This window comes from Xenopus laevis, chromosome 5S, assembly GCF_017654675.1.
Source record: "Xenopus laevis strain J_2021 chromosome 5S, Xenopus_laevis_v10.1, whole genome shotgun sequence".
In the NCBI taxonomy this organism is placed as follows: Eukaryota; Metazoa; Chordata; class Amphibia; order Anura; family Pipidae; genus Xenopus; species Xenopus laevis.
Window position 1 is genome coordinate 114,697,187 of NC_054380.1, and position 21,700 is coordinate 114,718,886.

Here is a 21,700-nt window from a genome sequence, read left to right on the forward strand (position 1 = left end):
AGGGATCCTCAGTGAAAACGATTTGACAGAAAAACCAGGAACCAAATATATAAATATGAGAGGAATTTAAAGGAGAAGGAAAGCTACAGAGGCATTTTATTGCCAATAGATTAGCTGCAATAGTGCAGGCTAGAATGCTATATTTATTCTGAAGAATGTTTTACCATACCTGACTAAAAAGCTCTAGAAGCTGTTTGTTTAGGATAGCAGCTGCCATATTAGCTTGGTGTGACATCACTTCCTGCCTGAGTCTCTCCCTGCTCACTCATAGCTCTGGGCTCAGATTATAACAGATAAGGGGAGGGGAGGGAAGAGGAGCAAACTGAGCATGCTCACGCCCAGGGCAAGGAGGTTTAGGCTGAAGGCAGGAAGTCTGATACAGAAGCCCATGAGTACACAATAGAAGGAAAGAAATGCAGTGTTTCTTTTGACAGAGGACTCAGAGCAGCATTACTTTGAGGGTTTACTGGTATATTTAGGTGGACCTTTCTTATAAGGCTTACTTAGTTTTAGCCTTTCCTTCTCCTTTAAGTAGATTGTAAGTGGGTAAATGATAGCGACAACGACCAGTTGACAAGTTCAAGCGGTCCTTTCTAGTTATTAGTGAAACATCATTATGCTGGATTCATCATTACAAGAAAATCGACCAAATTATAGTGGATGGTTAATAAAACAAATACAATTGCTTTTGGTCTCTGAGATACAAAATGCCAAAGAGCTTCCTCGACCCAACACTCTGACACTGCTGCAAGCATCTCAGCCCTGCTGTGAGTCCCTGGATGATAGGAGGTGTGATTGGCTGTCTCTAGAAAGAGTGATCTTATTGTTAAGCAGCAAATAAGCTGAGTGAGAGCCAGAACGAGCCATTTTATTTAATATCTAAAAAGCTATAAAAACAAATCCTATTTGGCAGACATATTTATTCAACCTACAATGTAGCACAGGTGCATTTTTATAGTTATTTTATATCATGGAACTAGTCCTATAACCCTTTATTTAACAGGATATCTGGGCCTTCCCACACTGCATGTTGCCAATAAACATGGCACAGCAGAGAACAAAAAATTAAAGCCACAAACTAAAGAACTAGCACAATGATATTTTCATGTTGGTGCCGTAGATCCTACAGTTAAACCTTGTAGGCCTCATTGTTTCTATTTATCTTTGGCAAAATGCAAAAAATTAATGCAAAGCGGATTTGTTCTTTGCACTTTGCTCCTGCCTTGGGTAGATCTCGTGAGCAAAAAAGATGGGGACTTGCCTGTACTGCACATATATAGGATGGATATAGGTTTCCCGTATCCTGACCCCCAACTTCCATGTCACTAAGGTCTGTACATACCACCTACCTATGGTAGATAAGAACAGGGCTGACTTGCACCCAATAGCAGGCCCGGACTGGCAATCTGTGGGTTCTGGCAAATGCCAGAGGGGCTGCTATAAGGTGCCATAGAAAGTCACTATTTAGTGAGCTGGTGTGGGCTGATTGGGCCTCTGTGTACCTGAAATGCCAGGGCCTATTTTAATTCTCAGTCCAGACCTGCCCAACAGTGCATTTTCTGATGAATTTTTGACCTGGTACAAGCTGTGGACAAAGTTCTAAGGACTAAGAATCCTGGATTTGCACCCTTATACATTATGGTTGTATGGTAACAGTTTAATATGTGCTACGAGCAGTGTCAGGAGTACCAAATTATAAAATATCCGCAACAGATTGTGAGCAGTGCTCAGAGACAAATTGCAGAATGTTAAAGAATAATACAAACAATATACAGTATGAGAAGGGATCACATTAAGTACAATCATTTTCACCCAATATAAACATGCACAGCTTGCCTCTCCTTCTCACTAAACCTAAACATCTTGTTGGATCCAGAATTGCAAAGTCAGAGGTATTATTTTTTATATATCTTTTGCAGCTTTAAACCTCAACCGCTCTATTAGCGGGCCCCCGATAACCTTATGAATAACAGCAGGCAAGATGGTTGGGAGAAGGCCAGAACTGAACGATAATCAATACAAAGTCTGGCTGGACCATTCATCTGCCCTGTGACCCTTCCAGACCAGATTTAATTTTAAAGGGGGAGTTCACCTTTGAATTAGCTTTTAGTATATTATAGAATGGCCAATGCTTCTTTTCAATTGGTCTTCATTTGTACTTTTTAAAATAGTTTTTGAACTATTTCCATAGGAGCCTATGAGTAAGTGCCCACCTTTGGCACAAAACGCGTCAGGCTAGAGTATGTCCTCATAAAGTTTTTTCATTTTTATAATATTTGGGCTCAGTTTTCACTAAACAGTAAGTCTTTCCCGATTTTTGCCTTTTGTGATTATTTAACTATGTACAACCCTTGGACTGGGGGTACTTTGGGACATGAATACTGTGTATAATATTTTTTTACCCCCTTTGAATAAGATATCTGTGACTTTAATTTTTATTTTAGATTTTTAACTACATTTAGAAAAGTGGAGGCATACACCACAGCAAAATTTCACATTTATTTGAACTATTTCTCCCTTCTTCTGCCACTTTACAGCTTTCAAATGGGGGGGGGTCACTGACCCCAGAAACAATTGCTCTGTGAGGCTAAAATTGTATTATTATTACCTTTTATGTATGTTTCAAGTCAGACCTTCTCCATTTCATCTCCCAGTCTGTCATTCAAGACAATGCCTGGTTACTAGGGTAAATCAGACCCTGGCAACCAGATGGACTCTAGAATTCCAACTTGGAGATCAATAAATAAAAAACACAGTTGCAGTCTCAGAATATCTATGTCCAGATCATACTAAAAGTATTGAAAAGTGAACTAACCCTTCAAAGACTTGGAGGGTTGCAGCAAAGCATGTCAAATCAACATTGCTTAGATTATATCTACCAACAAGATACCGAAAGTAAATTTCAAGGTGAATAAAATCACACCCAGAAGTTCATTTCAGTTATTTTATCTGGACTAGCCCAATCTCCACTCTTCATACAAAGTCAAGAGACTGGACCCTTGTCCCATAGTACCTACCAAGACAATGCTATGGTTTGATATAAAAGGGTGGCAGTACCATGTTTTCCAGACTTAGTAGCATCATCCTTACCCCTTCCTAATAAGCAACACAAGACTGCCCATACAAGTCCATGGGGGGTGGGAAGAGTCCAAGAGTCTGACAGATATGGTTGCTAAAGTACAATGCAGAGGCGTGGATCCAAAGTGACTTCAGTTTGCACAGTGTTTCACTGAACACAAGAAAACTCCCAGCGCAGTAAATAACAAAAAGGGTCCATTATATAGAAACAGAAAGAATATTGCATAAGTGGCTCTCGTCGCTGGCACTGCAGCAATGCGACTCGAGGTACTGTATGTCTCTTAACTAATAAATATTTCTTGGAAGTTAATTTATCATTAAAAACAAAAAAAGATATGTAATTAGTGTGATCCCCATCGCTTGTCACAATAGTACCCTATGGATCATCTGTATTGCCAAATAAAATGCACTGGGATAGAAAAGTAACTAGAGGTACAGAGGCAGGCTGAGACCGCAGAAGAGCACAGTGTTATAGTGACCCAGACGCCTCCCCCTTCTGCTTCCAAAATCTGGACGTTGTCAAGTTTATTTTGGGCAAACACAAGAGCATTTCCTTTATTATGACAATTGACATCAGTTACCATCTGGTGCACTGTGCAACAAGTAGAGCCACAAGACATATGATTAGGTCCCAGGAATAGAGGCGTGTGCCTGACCCTGGCACCCCGGGGTTAGGTTGCCTCGGAATTGCGTGTGTTTCAGGCTGAATTATGACAGTGTTTCTAGAGAGCTTTCTACCACAAATGTCCTCGCTGCAGCCATCGCCACTTCCAGAGCCACTGATGTCATCACCTGTAAAGGGACAATAATAAATTCATTACTTGAACTAGTTTTAAAGTTGGCTGTATACAGAACAAAGGTGGATTAAGTAGCCATACTTGGCACCAGGGGCCACCAGCCTATGGTCCACCATGCCATTGCGTACGTCTTTAGATCACCTCATTTCAATCCCCCAAACCTGGAAAGGCCTTGGATGGTGGGGTCCACCGGGATTTCTCCCAGTGTCCTGCTGGCCCAGTCTGATCCTGCCCTAGTCTGTGCACGATTTTTCAGAGGACATCCAAATGCCACCCACAATCTCTGAATACAGAGCTGCTGTATAAAGGTATTACTGTATTCAGAACAAGCTACAGCTTTCATGCTTCTTATAAAGAGTGCAAAGAGAGTGCAAAAAAACTGAGTCTTGTGTCTAATTTTTGCACTTTACTACTTGTCACTTTTTTTTAACTCAACCCAAATGCATGAGACAGCATCTTGGTCCCTTTGTGATCCCAACGGCATCACTACAAAACGCTTTTATCCCCCAACATATGGCAGCACTGATTTAAAGTTATAAGGTTATAAACATATTTATAGTAGCCACACAGAAGGGCCTGTTTATCAAAATTCGACTTTGTGTAGTTTGTAGAGTTGTTTTCTTCTTCAAATAAACGCACGTTAAAAAATGTTTGCTTATTTAATAAAAACTGAGACTCTAAAAAACTCGATTGAATAAAATTGTGTAAAAAAAACTCAAATAGCTTGAATTTGCGAGTTAGCAAGCTCAATAACCATTTTTAAAAATTCAAATTGAAAAAAATTGCTTACATTTTGCCTAACTCCCATTGACGTCTACGTGAACTTTAGATACCAAATTTCTAAAAAAAAGTCTGCTTAATAAACCTGTAAAATTTGAGTTTTTGAAATTTATTAGATTTTTTAAGTTAAGTACACCAATAGGCTGATGGCTTCACTATCTGTGCCTAAAGGCCCCCATACACGAGCCGATAAAAGCTGCCGACAGACCTAGTCGGCAGCTTATTTGCCCATGAGTCGGGCCATCCAACGGGCTTCCCCGTTCGATATCTGGCTGAAAGTCGGGCAGATCTCGATCGGGCAGGTTAAAAAATCCAGTCGGTCGCGGGCGCATCTGTGCTTGTATGCGGTCCTGCGATCCGACCGCCCGTTTTGGATGCATTATGATCTGATCATTGAGCCCTAGGGCCCACGATCGGATCAGTCCAATATCGGCCACTTCAATGTGGGCATATCGGGGAGAGATCCGCTCGTTTGGCGACATCGGCAAACGAGTGGATCGCTACTTCTATGGGTACCTTCAGGCTAGGGCCACACGTCACGGATTCTCAGCAGACCAAAGCATAAGAGGAGCAGCGGATTGTTGGCTTGCACTTCTCCGCAGGCCTAGATCTGTGTTGTGTGTGGCTTTAGCGTTAGGCCCAGACATAGAATAATTGTACAGATTAAGCAGGTCACAAGAGTAATGGGACAAAAGAGAGGCCTATTTACACATCAGTGGATAATTCAAGGATACATATTAAAAGTCATGCAGAAGTAATGAATTCCACAGAGCCCGGCTAACCATGTAATCCTTAGAATTCATCATGTTACCAGACACAATAGGGAGTTGCTGCAGGGGCAAGATCAGATCAAGCTATGAATTTACTTACTGGTATCTTGAAAATCCACATCGTTGCCATTGTATGCGTTTCTTAGGCGACTTGTCATGATCTTCAGCTGCATTATTTGCTGGCGAATAGTCATATCAGGCTTTGTAATGTCAACATCAACCTCTGGGTTGTTAATCTGATTGGCCAAACCACTACCCATTGGTTCAGGCATATACCTAAAACAGGTCAAAAGCAGACATCATCGTTACAATTACCATTAAAAGTTTGTTAGTTTTATTGAAGACGCAGTGGGGACTGTGCAATTCACCCAATCAAGTTTGTAACCAAGCAGCAGTTAGGAACTGAAATAACAATATTCTCTTATAAGAGGGGATGGGTTGTCAGCAGTAACATGGGTCCATAGCCCATAGCAACTTGTCATATAAATGTGCCTCTATTTCAGGGTCTTCACGCCCAAAAGCTGCACCTGCCTATTTTTGGGTTAATTATACAGGTGTGGGATCCATTATTCAGTAACACGTTATCCAGAAAGCTCCAGATTATGGAAATGCCATCTCCCATAAACATCATTTTAGCCAAACAATAAAACATTTTAAAAATGATTAACATTTTCTCTGTAATAATAAAACAGTACCTTGTACTTGATCCAAACTAAGATACAATTCGTCCTTATTGGAGGCAAAACAGTCATTTTGGGTTTATTTAATATTTTAATTATTTTTAAGTAGACTTAAGGTAAGAAGATCCAAATTATAGAAAAGTTCATTATCTGGAAAACCTCAGGTCCCGAGCATTCTGGATAACAGGTCCGATAATTGTACTACAATAAATATTAGTAAATTATGATTTATAACGTGGTAGTAAAGCAAGATTAATGCCACTGCAGCCCCCAGATCTCTTACCTGCCCTTAGTTATTCCATTCCAGCACTTGTCCTCATATCCTGGGCCTGCTGTCACCTTTTCTGTGCAAAATAAACTTGGTAGAGAAACCCAATAATCTTGAATATCACTCAGAATTCCTTTCACATCTGAAATCTAACAATAAAACAACAGCATAATAGACAGGAGTTATTTCCATTGATAGAAAGTCCTACTGAATTATATATATATATATATATATATATATATATATATATATATATATATATATATATATATATATATATATATATATATATATATATATTGCAAGTCACCTTGGAGGACCTTGGCTGTATCAGGATACAAGTTCATAAGCTGAGTGCTTCCATACAGGTAATGGGACTCCAAGGTGACTTTTATTATCCTCATATAATACTACATTTTATAATACAAATGTTTAATGAGACAGGTGATACAACACTAATCACCAATTACAAGTGATGGCATCACTGAACACCTTTTATAAAGATATCTGTTATATAGACAAGTGATGGCATCACTGAAAGCCTTTTATAAGGTTATATATTATACAGATAATTCATGGCTCCTGTGTATCATTATCTTAGAAAATCTCATCCAATGGCAGAAGAGTGGCCTAAATATAGAGCTTAAAGACCCCAATGGGTGTGATGAGGATACAGGGGATAGTGAGCCCAGCAAAGATTGACATTTGTTCTCCTAAGGGGATCATTGGTCAATAGTGGGTCAGGCACTTGATGCAACTGTAATTAATAGGTCAGAAGGATCACAGAGTTACAGAGACCATTACATCTTCCTAGAAACGGATAGTAATAATGTAATAATGTTGCTCCTCCATAAATAGATTTTCTAGGAGAGATTGAAGCGCTTGGCCATTCAGGAGTATCCTTTATGTCTAAATCTTGTGTGATCAGTACCTTAGTCATGTTACCAAAGTCTCTATAAGAAGGGGGCTTTGGTATCTTGTGCTTAATAAGGTGATACAATATTTACCCTCAAGTGCAGATTTGTTTTACCTATTAGTTGGCTATTTGCTGGGGTATTTATGACATTTCAGTGCGTGTGGGCCTCCTATGGCCAACTGAATTCACTATCTGACGTCACATTAAGGGCCAGATTCTGTTTGATAAGAAAGATTTTCTCACTCTATTGAAGTCTATGGCAAAGCAATGGAAGTCAACTCTATTGAATATTTTTATGGCAAAATAAGGGGATTATTTACTAAACTCCGATTGCAAAAATCCCAAAAACATCTGTGATTTTTTTTTATAAAATCTGACTTTTATAAAATCACTAATTTTTCAGAATTTATAAAACCCAGAGGATGGAAAAGTCTGAATTAGAAAATCCGGCATCTCGGACCTGTCGATAATTTTTTGATGTGCGCTGGGTTTTGTGCAATACGCCAAAGTTTGTGGGCAAAAAAGCATAAAAAAAATCGGAGTTTTCGGGTGAAAAATCGGGAAAATCAGATTTTTTTTCCCGCAAAGCAAATTTTCGGGAAGATGTAATAATAAGTAAGCGTAAGAAACCTGATCGGAGTTTGTAGCAGAAAATGTTGAGATAAAATTGGACTTTGATAAATAACCCCCTAAATCTCAAATTTTTGTCCTCAGATTGAACCTGACCCCTAAGTTTTCACATGATAAACCATAAAATAATGTTTTGGCAAGGACTTGAATCTAGTTCTATATTTGGGATTTATGTATTAATCCCAGTATATGAACATCATTTATTTTCATTATTTTCATTAGTGGATGGGCTACCCTTGCAAATGTTGATCGAATTAGGAGGATTGCTTATACACAAGCAGCAGGCAGACTGAATATGGATGATGAATATGGATTATGGCTTGCATACTCAAGGTGAATGGCCCCATGACCTTTCCTCCTCAGTTTTAATGGCATAAAAGCCAGGCATTCCTGCAATAGCACCTTCCTCACTCCCTCAACTCTGGTACTACACGAGTCTAGACTTGGCTCAAATTCTTAACAGGCCAACTAGAAGGGGCTGTTCTGATTTATTATATTGATATAATGACCTCTATCCCCCATATACAAGCAAATACATTCAGAATAAATGGAAAGGGCCATGCTGTTATCAGGGAGAACAGTGCAATTAATTCATTATCTCCCCGGCAGAATGTCTGACAGACGACTATCTCAAGAATTACTGGACCGTAAGGTGTGCAGGGCAGGGAAGTCTCCCTTATGCTTTTTTGTTAATCTTTTTTTATTGATTCCCCTGTGTGAACAGTAGGCATATGGCGCTGAGATCCAATTGTGCTGCTAGGAACGTAAGACAGGTCCTAATCTTGCCTGCTTTATCTGAGCCTCCCTATGGATGCAGCTTTTCTACAGTGATGGGTTTCAGATGACTGAATGTCAGCACTAAAGCCCACAAGGGGAGTATTAGCTCCTCAACCATCCCCCCGACTACATGATCCTAATGCTTCATGTTAAGTATATTAGTATATTATTATAAGGACACATTAAAACAAACAGCAGGAGATTCAGCACCAACCAGGTTGTCCATTATGGCAACAGCAGATTTTTCTTCCTGAGTAGCCTTGGCTTTGCGTCTTCTCTCCTCGGATTTCGAACCTTTGTTGGTCTTTTTTGGATTCCCGCAGGCTTTAAATACCTGATTGGAGAAAGCTCATCATTCAGCTAAATACAGAAATAATTATGGACCATTTATAAACTTAACATCATAATAATACTCTGGTATGTTACCTGGGACAGTAGTAACAGAAATTTTTGGGAAGGCTGTGGGCCAATACGTGACAATATAAATTCCGCAAATCAAAGCCATTTGTTTGGGACCAGCAAGTTCTCAATATGGGAACATTAATTGATTTTCCAAACAGAAGCCCAAAAGGTTCCTGAACCGCAGGTTCTAAACTAGAGAGGTGGTTGGGGTGTTGTGAGTGGGTTATAGTGCAGACAATGCTGGGTGACTGGGTCCACAATTTTTAAGGTAAACAATAGTGTAGTCCCTTCAGGTAAAAATCTCAGCTCCTATCAACAGCCTCATGAGCTATTGTATTTCTCAGGTATAAAAGGGGAATATATGGCCTTATCTCAGCCTTCCCAGGCCATGGGTGGTGCCAGGGCTTTATTCTGCCCTCTGGAGGGTATAGGGATACCTCAATTTAATTTTAGCATATCTCCTGTTTCTTTGCACAGAGGAGCCTAAAAAGAATCCAGTGGACTCTTACCTTGTTTGTTAGGAGTTCCTTGTTTTCCTGCATGTGAGTTATTGCCTCAGTGATCTTGGTGTGGATTGACCCCACAATATTCTCCACATTGGAAGACCCACTAAACTTGTCTGCCACCAGCAGCAGTGACTCTGCGAAAAAAAAAAAGGACTGGTGAATGAGAGGAGAGGCCGCAGAGCAGTGTGTACACAATCTCATCATTCTGTGATTAAAAACAGCAAGGGGGTCAGGTAGCTGCTCACCAATAAGATTTTTCCATTCTGAGTCCAGATCCGCCTGGTTGGCCAGACAGCCACGCATGATGTTCCAGCAGTAGTTATTACACAGCTTTATGCTGGAATGGCCGCGGCAGTGAGGACAGTACATGAGCTTCATGACGGCACGTGCACACTCTGTGCTCATGGGAACCTGGGGGAAGAGAACACACAAACCAATATGGCTATTACAAACTGAAGAAAAATGACACTTTGCCTTTAAATAACATTTATGTTGTTGCTCAAGTTGCTTTTTACATAATTATGTATGTATGTATGTATATTTTTATTTGTAAAGCGCTCCTTGAGAGCAAAGCACTGTACAACAAAACAATAAATTAGTAGTAACAAACAAGGGGTCATTGGAATAAAAAGTAACAATAAGTGCATTATTAGAAATACAATTCACATAAATATAAAATATAATTACAATGCAGATTAAGTGCTCAGTGTCAAGGAAACAAAAGGCTAGAGGACCCTACCCCGTAGGGCTTACAGTCTAAATGGGAGGGTAACATACAGACACAATTCAGAGGGGTATTAAGGTGCTGTGGGTTACAGTTTGTTACACTGTTCTATAAGTGCCAGTTCAGGTGTTATCCAGGTGCTCCCAGAGGTAGTCTTTGAGTTTTGTTTTAAAAACATTGAAGGAGGATTCTCTCCTGAGAGATTCAGGAATGGCATTCCAAATATAAGGAGTCGCAAGAGAGAAGGGTTTGATACGGGAAACAGCAGTAGTAGTGGGGGGTACAACCAAGCGGTTGCTGTGAGAGGAGCGGAGATTTCGGGCAGGAACATATAGAGAGACAAGAGATGAGATGTAGTTAGGTGCAGAGGAATGAAAGCTTTGAAGGTTTTGAGGAGGAGTTTATAAATTTTATAGGATGCCATGATAAGGACTTCAGCAGAGGGGGGCCTGTACCCTTTTGGATGAGAGGAGGATAATTCTTGCAGCAGTGTTTAATAGAGACTGTACAGGGGAGAGATGGGAGTTAGGGAGGCCAGTTAGTAGAAGGTTACAGTAATCTAGTCTGGATAGGATGAGAGCATGCATCAGAGTCTTGGATGTATCAGGTGAAAGGAAGGGACGGATTTTGGCAATATTGCGTAAGAAGAAGTGACAGGTTTTGACAGTGGTGTTAATATGATCAGAGAAGAAGAGAGAGGAATCAAAGATTACCCCCAGACAGTGAGCTGAGTTGACAGGATTAATGAGCATGCCATCAATAGAGATAGTAAATAGGGGAGTAGGACCGGGCTTAGGTGGAAAGATGATAAGTTCAGTTTTTGTTAGGTTGAGTTTGAGGTGGTGCTGGTTCATCCAATTTGAGATAGCCAGGAGGCAGTTAGAGATCTGAGCCTCTATTTCAGCTGTTAATGAAGGGGTGGATAAATATATTTGGGTATCATAAGCATACAGATGATAATTAAAGCCAAATGAATGGATGAGATCTCCCAAAGACAGAGTGTACAGGGAGAACAACAGCGGACCAAGTACAGAGCCTTGCGGCACCCCCACATTAAGTGGAACTGGAGATGAGGTTTTGTTATCATAGGAGACAGTGAATGATTGGTTAGAAAGGTAAGAAGAGAGCCAAGATGCAGCCTGGTTACGGATGCCAAGTGAATAGAGAATCTGCATCAGGAGAGAGTGATCAACTGTATCAAATGCAGATGATAGGTCAAGGAGGAGAAGGATGGAGATCAACAAAGCATTAGGCTAGTGATGCTACATCTACTGTATCTTTTAGTGTTCTCTACCAGCCCATGGCCACCCCAGCCCTTTATCAGGGAAGATCTGTGCCTCCAAAGATGCCCAGTAGCTCCCCATCTATTTCTATTTATATACTTCACATGCTCAGTGCTGCTGTCACAATAGAGCTTAGGGACTGACTCACAATACAGTATAAAAGGTTGAACTCGACAGACGTGTCTATCTTACTACAGGTATCGGAGACACAATGAAAACTTTGAGACCCCTTTACTAAAGAATGACCTTTCCATTCTATTTCTATGACTATTTGCCTTTGGGTAACACGCCTGGAAACACAGAAGAAGAGGCAAAAGAGAGAAAATTCAAATGTCAGACAATAGGCCCCTTGGGTTTTTGTACTACTGTCTATTTGCTAAAGAAAAACGAGAGTTGCCAACAGAGGGTGCTACAAGCCTTCCCTGTGCAGTTAGTGATTCCTAGTTAAGTCTAGCCCTTTAGATTCATTTGCAGTGCCGCATGACAGCCTTTCTACATTAGTGTCATTTAGAATGAGGCAGAGATATGAGCGGTGCACTTGGCATGTGTAAAAAATGTAATGGAGCAGAGAAAATAAATCTCCTGTAATGCAGGAGCCTCCCATTCCCATAATTCATTCAGTTTGAGTGAAGCCTTTTTTTTTGGTGAATTATACAGTTTAAAGAGGGTTCCTCCAGGTACTGCATTTGAATTGTATCTATCTATCTATGAACCCAATGTTGGCCACATCACAGAATAGCCGAGGATATAAAAATATTAGTATTATATATAGTATTTCTCTTTAAAGAGACAGCAGACTAAATGAGTACATTAGATTGTTCTTGATATGAAAGCAAAAGTCTGGGGGATTCAGTGAAATACGGAAGATATATTTTACTGTATCTCCCACTCTTTGTATCTGCACTGACTCATCTCTCTCTCTCTCCGGTGGGTGGAAGCCGTCATTAACTAAAAGAGCGGAAATCTTCTCTGTCGGGTTCTTGCGACAAACCCCTGTGCAATTTGAGCTCTTCTCTCTGCCTGTCTCTCTCCCTCCTACTGCCTGACAAGGTCTCCCCCAGGAGCACCATCATATTCACTGTGCCCCTGCTTCAAACAAACCAACCGTGCCCATGTGGCATGATCAGAGAGAGAGCGTGTGCTAACCCTCAACAAACGGCAAAAATTACAGAAAAAAGTATAATTCAGTCACTTTTTAATGATGACAAGTAGCTGTCCTTGTGCCTGATGCTAAGTAAAATTCTGGAGGCAAAGGGAAATCTCCTGGAAAATAGAGAAATGTTAAAGGAGAAGGAAAGGCTAAAATTAAGTATTATTAGAAATGTCTACTTGTGTACACATGGGCTCAGACTTCCTGTTTTCAGCATAAACTTCCAGGGCTAGGGCTTGAGCATGCTCAGTTTGCTCATTTCTCTCTCTACCCCTCCATCCTCCCCTCCCTGCTATAATCTGAGCCCAGTGTTATGAGGGAGCAGGGAGAGACTCAGGTAGGAAGTGACGTCACACCAAGCTAATACGGCAGCTGCTATCCTAAACAAACAGAGAGAGAGCTTCTAGAGCTGTTTACGCAGGTATGGTTAAGCATTCTACAGAATAAATATAGTGTTATAGCACTATAGTGTCTAATCTATTGGCAATAAACTGCTTTGGTAGCTTTCTTTCTCCTTTCAGGGTATTTTCTAAGATATTTTTTGAAAGTTTTCTTTTATTGAAACATGACCGTAGGCATGATTCTTTTAAGAGATATGTTCATACCTGTGCTTTACTGCCAATGGCGTAATGGTCATGTGCCCTTTGCACTTGGAGCACAAAGTGGACTAGTAATGATTGGCAGTGGAGGGCAGACATTGGTTAGTACCTTGTGTATTACTCCCTTCCCTTTAGATTGTAAGCTCTTTATGCACAGGGCCTTCCTCACCTTTTGTAAAGGTATTTATTGTGATGTATGTAACTCCATATGTTCTATGTATGTAATTCATGTGATTTAGTTGTATAAACACATTTACTTTTCAGCTCTACGAAATATGTTGGCGCTATATAAATACATGTTAATAATAATAATAATAATAATAATAATACTGTGTTCCTGACACAGGCTGAGAAACAGAGCATTAATGCCTGCTGCATCTTTCCATGTCTGATTCATTTAATGCATTTATACTTTTGCACTATTAAAGGGGACCCGTCACCCAAAAAAATTATTCAAAATCCTATTTTATCATATTAATGAAGCAAAATGAACTTTAATTACACTATATAAATTATCTGAATCTTGTTTCCTTCAGTCTGGGAATTGATAATTATAGCAAACAGGCAGGAGCCATTTTGTGGACACTGTTATTAAGACAAACCTTGCATCAGCTCAGAATCTTGTTTGTGCACCAGAATGGGGGACCTGATGTCCATCCCCATGTCCTGGTTACACAATTAAATGGTGAAGAGAACGGGGGAATGTAGAGAGCAGTGACAACTAGGAAGTGCTGAATGGAAAGTGAAAGTAATTGCCTGCCTAAGGCATAGAGGAGGGGCAGGCAATATTTGATTGACAGCTGAGATTTTTAAATGAGTTTACAACAGCTATGAATGCTTTAATAAAAATAGAAATTGACAGCTGAGTCAGTGATGGCAAAAAAAAAGGTGAAGTAGGGTAACCTGATGTCCTGAGGGGACACGATCCTATTTCCATAGTAGAGTATACTGACAAAAGAAAGGGCAAATTCAACCCTTCAAATAACTTCTATGACTTGATGACAAATGCTAAGCTGTGGTATTTGGCAAAGAGCATGGGAAAATGTGCAGTAACTTTTTAAGCTTTTGTAGAGGAATTGCATCTCCTGATGCCTACAGTATATGAATGTGTCTGGATAGTCTGAGATATAAACTGCAAACTGGAAAGGCCTAAAAGGTTTAATTAGACAGTCTGAGAAAAGTTAAAGGACCAGTAACATCAAAAAAATAAAAAATAAATCGTTAGTATACATCGAAAAAAAAACACCAATACAAATTAAACTTTAAAATCGCAAAGTCTTTATTAAGAAATAACATACCGAAACTCTGCTTCAGAAACCGATCAGTGGATCTATTGTGCGGTGCTCGATTTCTCATCCCTGCCTTCCTTATAGGAGATAGCCAGGGAGAAGAAATCGAGTGCCGCACGATGGATCGTCACCGTGTCTCTGTGTTTCTGAAGAGGAGCGGGAGCAGAGTTTTGGTAAGTTATTTCTTAATAAAGACTTTTTAAAGTTTAAAGATTTTGAAGTTTAATTTGTCTTGGTGTTTTTTTCTATGTATACTAACAAATTAGTTTGTATTACAGTTAATTAAAGGTGATGTATTGTCATTAAGTAGATGGGATTTTAATATATATGCATTAGGATTAGGGTTGCCACCCGGCCGGTATTTTACCGGCCTAGCCGGTAAAACACCTGCCAAGGCCGGGGCCGGTATTACAAATTTACCGGCAATGCAGTTGCCGGTAATTTGTAATACCCTTTAAAAAAAGCCCTCGGCCTGCCCCCAATTCGCACAGAACTTACCGTTTTTGCAGTGTTCTTGACATCGGGTCGATGTTGCTCTGCCCCTTTCACGACACGCTGCATAGCTCCACCCACTTTTGTGTCATGCCAGCCCCCTTTTTGTGCCCGCCCCCCACCAGCCGGTAATTTTTTTCAGTAAAGGTGGCAACCCTAATTAAGATAAATGATCCGGTTTCCTCCAGTCCAACAAGCAGCCTTAACAAGTCCCTGCTTCAATTTTGAAGTAATCACATTGGTCTCCTTTTGCACAGTCCTCTATGCGCAGTAGAAGCCAATCAGAAGCAATTGTCGTTGTGATGGATGTGTGTTTTCTCTGTTCTGACAGGGTCCCTGAGGTTGTGCTGAGACAACAGCATGGTCAGTGGCTAATATATATTGAAACCTTACTTGTTTTTAGGAATTTAAAGGAGAACTAAACCCTAAAAGTGTATATGGTTAAAAATGCCATATTGTATATACTGAATTTATTGCACCAGCCTAAAATTTCAGCTTCTCAATAGCAGCAATGATCCAGGACTTCAGACTTGGAAACTGTCTGTGACACGCACATGCTCAATGGGCTCTGAGCAGCTGTTGAGAAGCTAAGCTTAGGGGTTGTCGCAAATTATCAAGCAGAAAATGAGTTTGGCCTGTAATATAAGATGATGCTACAGGGCTGATTATTTAATTATGATGCTAATTGCACTGGTTTCTGTGCTGCCATGTAGTAATTATCTGTATTAATTACTAATCAGCCTTATATTGTGACATTTCTATTCTATGTGTACTGTATATTGTGAGTGGGTCCCTAAGCTATATGACAGCAGTAAGTGACAGCAGCACAGAGCATGTGCAGTGAATCAGCAGAAAAGAAGATGGGGAGATACTGGGGCATCTTTGGGGGCACATATCTTTACTGCTAAAGGGCTATGGTTGCCTTGGGCTGGTACAGAAGCCCAAAACACAATGTACAACATTTCTAGCCTGTTTCATTAGTTAGGATTTAGTTCTCTTTTAAGGAATTGCAGAGGAAATAATGTCACAATAGTATTACAACAATGAAAATCTAGGAAACATTTCATTATGATACAATGTTTCCCCAATCTTACTTATAATAAGCAAAGGCAAAGTAATATATGTTGTAGGTACAAAACTTGCACCTACACAACTATATGGCCAAAAGTATGTGGACACTTGCCTGTTCAAAATCCCATTACAAAACCAAGGGGAATATCATGAAGTTGATCCTCCCTTTGCTGCTATAACAGCCTCTGCTTTTCTGGGAAGGCTTTCCACTAGATGTAAGAACATTGTTGGTGGGATTTGCTTCCATTCAGCCACAAGAGCATTAGTGAGGTTGGAAACTCATGATGTGAATCAGGCCTGGCTGAGCATCCCATTGATCCTACAGGTTTTCAGGTGGGTTCAGATTAGGGTTTTGTGCAATCCAATTCTTCCACTCCCATCTCAGCAAACCCATTCAGTATAATCCTTAATTTGTGCATGGGGGGGGGGGGGTTTGTAGGGCAAAAACAGGAAAGATGCTTCCCCAAGCTGTTGCCACAAAGTAAGAAAAATAGAATTGTCAAGAATGTCATTGTGTGACAGCTGTGTCTGCAATAATGGCTGATTGTAATTTAGAAGGGGTATCTGCATGCTTTGGGTCATATAGTGTACATGTAGACATACAACTTTTTAAGCATTACATCCTGTAAGTATGAACTTAAATATGACTAGTTGCATATGTGGTTATTCATGATCCTGGGAGCAGAAGTATGGGATTTATTATAAGGCACACAATAGCCCAGTTTTGTGCCAGGGATTGCTACACACTATGGTGACTTACCTGGTTGGCTTTCCTGACAACATCAGCAGCAGCATTGAGTCCTTGCACAAAGGATCTGGCTGCAATAAATGCTCGGGCTGCTTTAAGCTTCACCTCTCGTGGGGTGTCTCCAAAGGGCTTGAGCTGCTCATATTGCTTCACTAAACAGTCCATATACTCCTCAGAGAAGGAGTACTGTGTGTGCTGTGCTTTGAACACACGCTCCAGCAGGCGGCTCCAGAATTCGGCCAAGGCCTCCTCCAGGTTAATGCCGGAGCCTCTGTAATACTGACGCAGTTCTGAGTACAAGTCTCTGAATATCTTGCTATTTTGGCTGTAAAGATCTCCATATTGGCTAGGGAAGCTTTCTTGAAGAACCCGCTCTGATGTATTCAGCAAGTCCTGGAAGTAGCCTAGAGAAAGAATTACAGTTCTGAGATGAGTGTGAATACCCATTGACCTCCCTATTGCATCCAGAACTGCTGGTTTTACAACACAGATATATCGTAATAGTTCAGAGACATATTACTGTTCTACAGAGATACCATAACGCGTTTCGTATCCGAAGATACTTAATCATAGGTACCTATGATTAAGTATCTTCGGATACGAAACGCGTTAGGACCATTGTTTTAGCTCTCTTGAATTAAGATTATTTTATCGGCACTGACTGGCTCCTGGAGTGCGTGTCCATTTTCTGCCATTGTTGTCATTAATCCCCAAGCTACAGGTTCGGGGCGCTGCACCGAGCTACCAGATGCCATTGGTGAGTGTGGTTGACTCACTGCGATAATCTATACATTTTGGCTTTCACCTTATGCTTTTGATAAATTACGGCTTCACCTGCATGTGATAGACCTGGGGTTTTTACACCCAGGTCCAATTTTGCACTGGGTGAGCCATATTTGAAAATTTGATTAATCTATTTCTTGTTTGAGGGATTGAGCCGCAAGAATTTCCTCCAACCTGCAAATGGCTATTTTTAAATTACATTAACATATGAGCTAAATCAGAAAATGGAATATAAAAATGATCAAAATACTGAGGTAGCCCTTCATAGCTTTGTTTTGCCTTAACAGACAGGGGGGGTTGGCTTTTCTAAAACCTAATACTGAGCATTGCAAGCAGTAAGTTCTTACTGTCAAAGTTCCTGTGCTGCGTGGTGAGCAGCCTCTGAATAGAAGCACTGGATTCCCGTAGTTTGGATTCAAACTCCACTCTGCTTATATTGGCAAAGTTCTCCTCCATCTCTGAGGTGCAGCAGGTGTAACCTTGAGGGCAGATCCTCAGATGCTCTCCTGTATAGAGAGAGGGAAAAAAAACTTTTTTAAATTTCCATCTGATGAGAGTCTTATATAAGATTCTCTCTCAAAATCCAATTACAAAATTGGGGAAACATGCTTATGCCATAAAATCATCTACTGGCAAATAAATATTTCAATGCCAGTTTCACATTATTTAACCAGAATATTGGAGTAAGTGTTTCCAACAACTCCATTTTTCAGTGTTTGACATTATGAACCAATACAATTAGTATTAATAACGTCAAGTAACTTACAGCAACTACTTACTTTTGTAAGAGGTTCTGCCAAATTGGTGCACTTTGCTAAAGGCACTTTCAATTTATGACATGTGCAAAAGACAAAACTTCTCAATTCAAACAATTGGAATTAGGGCTCCTTGAATTCCACTTTTACTCCACCATTGAGGTGATGTAGACCTCAGTCCTGTTGGGTTTCACACACTACATGTTCTTCATATCAAGATAATTGTAGACTATTATTTTATCTCTTTCTTTAAGCTGTGATTGGGGCCCCAGACCTGTAGAACTCCAGACAGCTCAACATTATGATGGGACATGTGACAGTTCCACAAAGTCTTTATTTCAACAGGGTCTGGAACCCAAGGAAAACCAGTATATTACATTAAAATTCACCGGTAGGCATAGAAGCCTGACTCCTAGATAAAAGTGATTTTCCTGAATATAAAATCAAGCATTTGAAATGAAGAAGACAAGTGAGACATCTCCATTCTAGTATACAGTCTCTCGTTCCCTTCTAAATCCTGTTCCATATGGTACCAGCCTCTATAACATTTTCTGAATGACTAGCAGGATACTGTGTGTTCTCATTTCAATCCATTTACATGAATTTTCTGGGACAGTCCATGGAAATACTTTTGAGTCTCTGTCCATCATCATGATACAGACACAGGGTCTAAATCCTTTGGTTTTGCCACCAAAAGCTTTGTCTGCACATGATTTCTGGTGGGGCTTGTGGCCTGAATACTCAGGTGGGTTTTGAGCACTAAGCCTGGCCATTTCTACATTGACTTTTCAATTAATCCTTGAAAAACCTCTTACAGTATAATTTCTCACTCATCTGGCTCGCTATGTCATCTCTATATATTTATCACGATTCGTCCCGTGGCTAATGAATACTGCATGAAATGATCTAATGGATTTTAAAGGGAAAACACAATTACTAGCATTGAAATGAATCAATTTGTGTCTATATTTAGTAACCTATGGCAACCAATAACATGTTTGCTTTCATTGTTCAACCGACAGCTGCCTGTAAAAAGCCACTGATTGGTTGCTATGGGTAACTGCCCAGGTGCAAATTTGCCCAGTGTTTATAAATGAGCCCCAATAAGGATGATGGGAAATGTAGTTGGCTACACATTTAACATTCCTTTTGATCAGTTCTTTAAAAAAGTGAGTGACTTGTAGTGTGATTTCATTAGGCATCCTGCTTACTATAGCATAAGATTATACTGTTCAAGGGCAAGCCTACAGAACAGGGATAACTCGTGAAGGGTAATAAGGACCCCTGAAGGATATATATGGCTCCTAGCATGCTCGTGGGCTCAACTGACGTCTGATTCTATTTCCGTTTGCCCCTTGAATATGTGATGCATCGGAATATCTGCACCACTAAGTTGGGCTGCGTTGGCAAGAGAGAAGAAAGGTATTAAAATGATTCTCATGATGCCAAAGAGAAGGCTAGATAGTTATTTTTGGTGCCTCAGCAGGGAATGTAACTCTTCCAACTCTGATAGGCATGTTACATATTCCCTCCTGTGTGGCCTATATATATGTATATGTATATGTATATGTATATATATATATATATATATATATATATATATATATATATACTCACTATAATTGCTTTATACTTACACTGCAGGTTTGCTCAGTGATTAAGGTTCATTTTGCTGCTTAAATGGAGCACATTCATTTTCTCTCCATTTAATTAAATCCACCTACAGAGATGTGTTGATTTCAATTTCCCTTCAGACAGTTTGTCATCACAAAGACATTCGTTCTCTCACGGGCGCTTCAGTGCTTTTTTGTCAATTGGAGAAAAATCAAACCCAATTCAAGCGCTTGTCCCTCACACATTATTGGAGGGCAATTATCTACAAGAGTCAGTACGTCAGTGTTCGTTGATCCAGTGTAAGATCTTCCCTACCATCGGTATCGGCAGGAGAACTCAGCACAATATCATTACACCAGCAGGTTATTAAACCCTAATGATATATTAAATCAGAGCTACGAGATAAATTTATTCTAGAAACATGGAATTCAACAGCCCACCTCGTTTGACCTTTGGATTCTTCAATACTATTAATTAAAGGAGACAAATACTCTTTTTTTTTAAAGAATGCCACAGCTTTCATTTACAATGGCCCCTCTTTATACCTGCATTATCGTTTCAAATAAATGTCACCCTCATAATAACAATGGCACATTCTTTATAATACCAGCTTTGACTTGCCATCGGTCAGGCTGTATAGTGAAGGAGCATTATAGCAGACACAGTGGTACCAATTGGAGAAAATGCCCATTTGCCCAGCCTGCTCTGGTGACTAGTATGCGAAGTGCGGTAATTCTCGCAGTAATTGAGGTAATTCTCCACTCTGAAAATGCTTGCCGCGTTTTGCTTTGGATTTACAGAAATACGCTGGAATTTAGGGCAAAAACATAGCAAATTGGATCTGAAAAGTGCTCTTTGCAGACAGTGAAGCGCTTCTACATGAGCTTTTATGGTTGATATCATAATGTTTTCAAATATCTGTTTTAAAATATATATTTTTATACAATGTTCTTCTTCTGCTCAGCTTTCTTTGTTAGCTGCTCAACTCTGATGCTCATGAAGCCTGCCCTGGGCTTATTTGCCTTAGTCAGAGCTGGAATTAGGGGTTCGTCAACAACATATAATCCCCTAGCAAGAGGAATAGAGAGAATCGTTATAAAACATTGGAAAGTATGATGAGGAATTGAAAAAGCAATTGAGGAATTAAAGGAAATTTTAACAAGAAATCTTATAGAGACAGAAGTCATAAAAAAGGAACATAAAGTAGAGGAATGGGCTGGTTTCTATCCCTGCCCCCCATGTGTAAGGCATGCTGATTAGGGAATTTTTATAAAAAGTGAAAAGTGGAGGGAATTTCCAGACATATAGTCGGATTTAAAATAATTGTGTATTTGTTATTGCTCAATACGATGTGTCAACCTAAAAATAGAATGATAGGAAAACGAATTCACAAATCATAACTTGATAAGCAATAAATACATTTTTAAATACATGAAAAAATTGGTTTTAAGATTTTTAGAAACTACCATGTCATTTAATCAGTTTTATATGTCAATGGATGAATTCGTTTGAGATATCATTCTTTTTTCTTTCTTGCATTTTCTATTTCGATTTGATTAGTTCGTTATACTCATATACGAAATGATTG

The 21,700-nt window shown here is 39.8% G+C and overlaps 1 protein-coding gene across 1 annotated transcript in view; it reads right to left on the reverse strand.

Moving 5' to 3' along the window:
• Positions 1-852: 852 nt before the first annotated feature.
• The window catches only part of gpc1.S (glypican 1 S homeolog), a 57,975-nt gene continuing 37,127 nt past the window's right edge, over positions 853-21,700 (reverse strand). The window contains exons 2-9 of the mRNA XM_018265853.2: positions 18,091-18,249; positions 16,973-17,364; positions 9,850-10,015; positions 9,608-9,738; positions 8,911-9,030; positions 6,389-6,522; positions 5,526-5,701; positions 853-3,870 (exon numbers count right to left, since the gene is read on the reverse strand). Of these exons, the coding sequence (XP_018121342.1) occupies positions 3,656-3,870; positions 5,526-5,701; positions 6,389-6,522; positions 8,911-9,030; positions 9,608-9,738; positions 9,850-10,015; positions 16,973-17,364; positions 18,091-18,249 (1,493 nt within the window). The 3' untranslated portion in view covers positions 853-3,655. The remainder of the gene's footprint in view (positions 3,871-5,525; positions 5,702-6,388; positions 6,523-8,910; positions 9,031-9,607; positions 9,739-9,849; positions 10,016-16,972; positions 17,365-18,090; positions 18,250-21,700) is intronic.